The 1397-nt window shown below is 41.3% G+C and overlaps 1 protein-coding gene across 1 annotated transcript in view; it reads right to left on the bottom strand.

The window, feature by feature from the left end:
* arhgef28a (Rho guanine nucleotide exchange factor (GEF) 28a) overlaps positions 1-1397 on the bottom strand; it is a gene marked incomplete at its 5' end in the record, with an annotated part of 138846 nt that overhangs the window by 45241 nt on the left and 92208 nt on the right. The window contains 3 exon segments of the mRNA XM_014028387.1: positions 292-352; positions 457-512; positions 582-711. Of these exon segments, the coding sequence (XP_013883841.1) occupies positions 292-352; positions 457-512; positions 582-711 (247 nt within the window).

Genomic DNA, 1397 nt, shown 5'->3' with positions numbered 1-1397 from the left:
TATATATATTTAATGAGAGATGAGGGCAGACTTCAATAAGTTCATCTGTAATATGTACGGAGAATAAAAATAAACATCAGGTGATGTTCACCAGTAGGTGAGTCCTTAAATTTCATACTGCAGTATTTTTTATAGTGCAGTTTATATGTAAGACTGCATAAATAATACCTGGAATTCTGTTATGTTCTTTGGTTTTAAAGGCTCCCATCTGGCTCCTCATTTGAAAACGCCTTTGAAAACGCCTCTGGTGTAAAGTGGTAAAAATCTAGTGATAGTTGACCTGAAACTCACTCTGTGGGAGGGATGCGGTCTTGTTTTTCACCATGGTCACGGCATATTTATCCTGAAGTTTCTAAGTAATCCAAAGGAGATTCAGGTTAAAGCTCATAAACAACTGACAGACACACGGGCTCCAGCTGCGATGAGGAGAATCGTTTATTTCAGGAAAACACTCACCTTCAAGCACGGAGGGACGGATTCCTTACAGCACTTATGGACAATTGTAGTGCAGCCTGAAAAACAAAGACATCTTTAAAGAATCTGTTAGACAAACTGTTTGTGTGAAGTGAACTTTCACAGACCGGAGCAGTGCAGAAGGTCCTTTCCAGAAGCTGGTTTGTCACACACCACACACAGCGTGGAGCCTAAACAGGATCCTGATGCAAACCGATGTCCATTTAGCTGCATGGCTTCTCTTTCCTTTCCTTTTCCCTTCAAAAACAATGTCAGAGACATCGGCGTCAACATCGAGGCCATGCAGACAGACAAAACGAGACAAACAGCACAAAACCTTTGGAAAAGGTTTCTGTTTTCAGAGGTTAATCTTCTTTGTGGGGGGTAAGGAGCATGGGTACGATCCCCGCCTTTTTCCAAACAGAAAAACAGTCCACCTTAACAGGAAATTGACTGTGGCACAAACAAAAGATGCAGGTCGGGGAGGGTTTCCAGCCTCTGAGCTGACTCAACCACAGGGCTTAATCATTAAAAGTGTCTAGTCTGTCACTCCAACCAGAATCACTTCCTGCGTGTTTCACAGAAAGTCTGGAGCTGTGAATCTCAACCCTCTGATAGTGTTTTATTATCCAAAGCAGTAAAATAAGTCAAACTTATCCATATGATGCCTTTCACAGACAGTCACCACAAAGTGGAAAAACAATAAGGCAATACGAGTAAAGTGAACTATGCCAATTAAACAGAAAGAAAAAATAATTTCCATTTGTGTTTTGTTATTAGTCTTTTTTTATTATTGCCTACCACCAAAAGCTAAAGGTGAGCAATAGTATTTCTGACCATAAGTGTAGGGTAGTGTGTGTGTGTGTGTGTGTGTGTGTGTGTGTGTGTGTGTGTGTGTGTGTGTGTGTGTGTGTGTGTGTGTGTGTGTGTGTGTGTGTGTGTGT

The sequence above is a fragment of the Austrofundulus limnaeus genome, unplaced genomic scaffold, assembly GCF_001266775.1.
Source record: "Austrofundulus limnaeus strain Quisiro unplaced genomic scaffold, Austrofundulus_limnaeus-1.0 Scaffold755, whole genome shotgun sequence".
In the NCBI taxonomy this organism is placed as follows: domain Eukaryota; kingdom Metazoa; phylum Chordata; class Actinopteri; order Cyprinodontiformes; family Rivulidae; genus Austrofundulus; species Austrofundulus limnaeus.
This window is presented reverse-complemented; position numbering and strand designations above follow the sequence as displayed.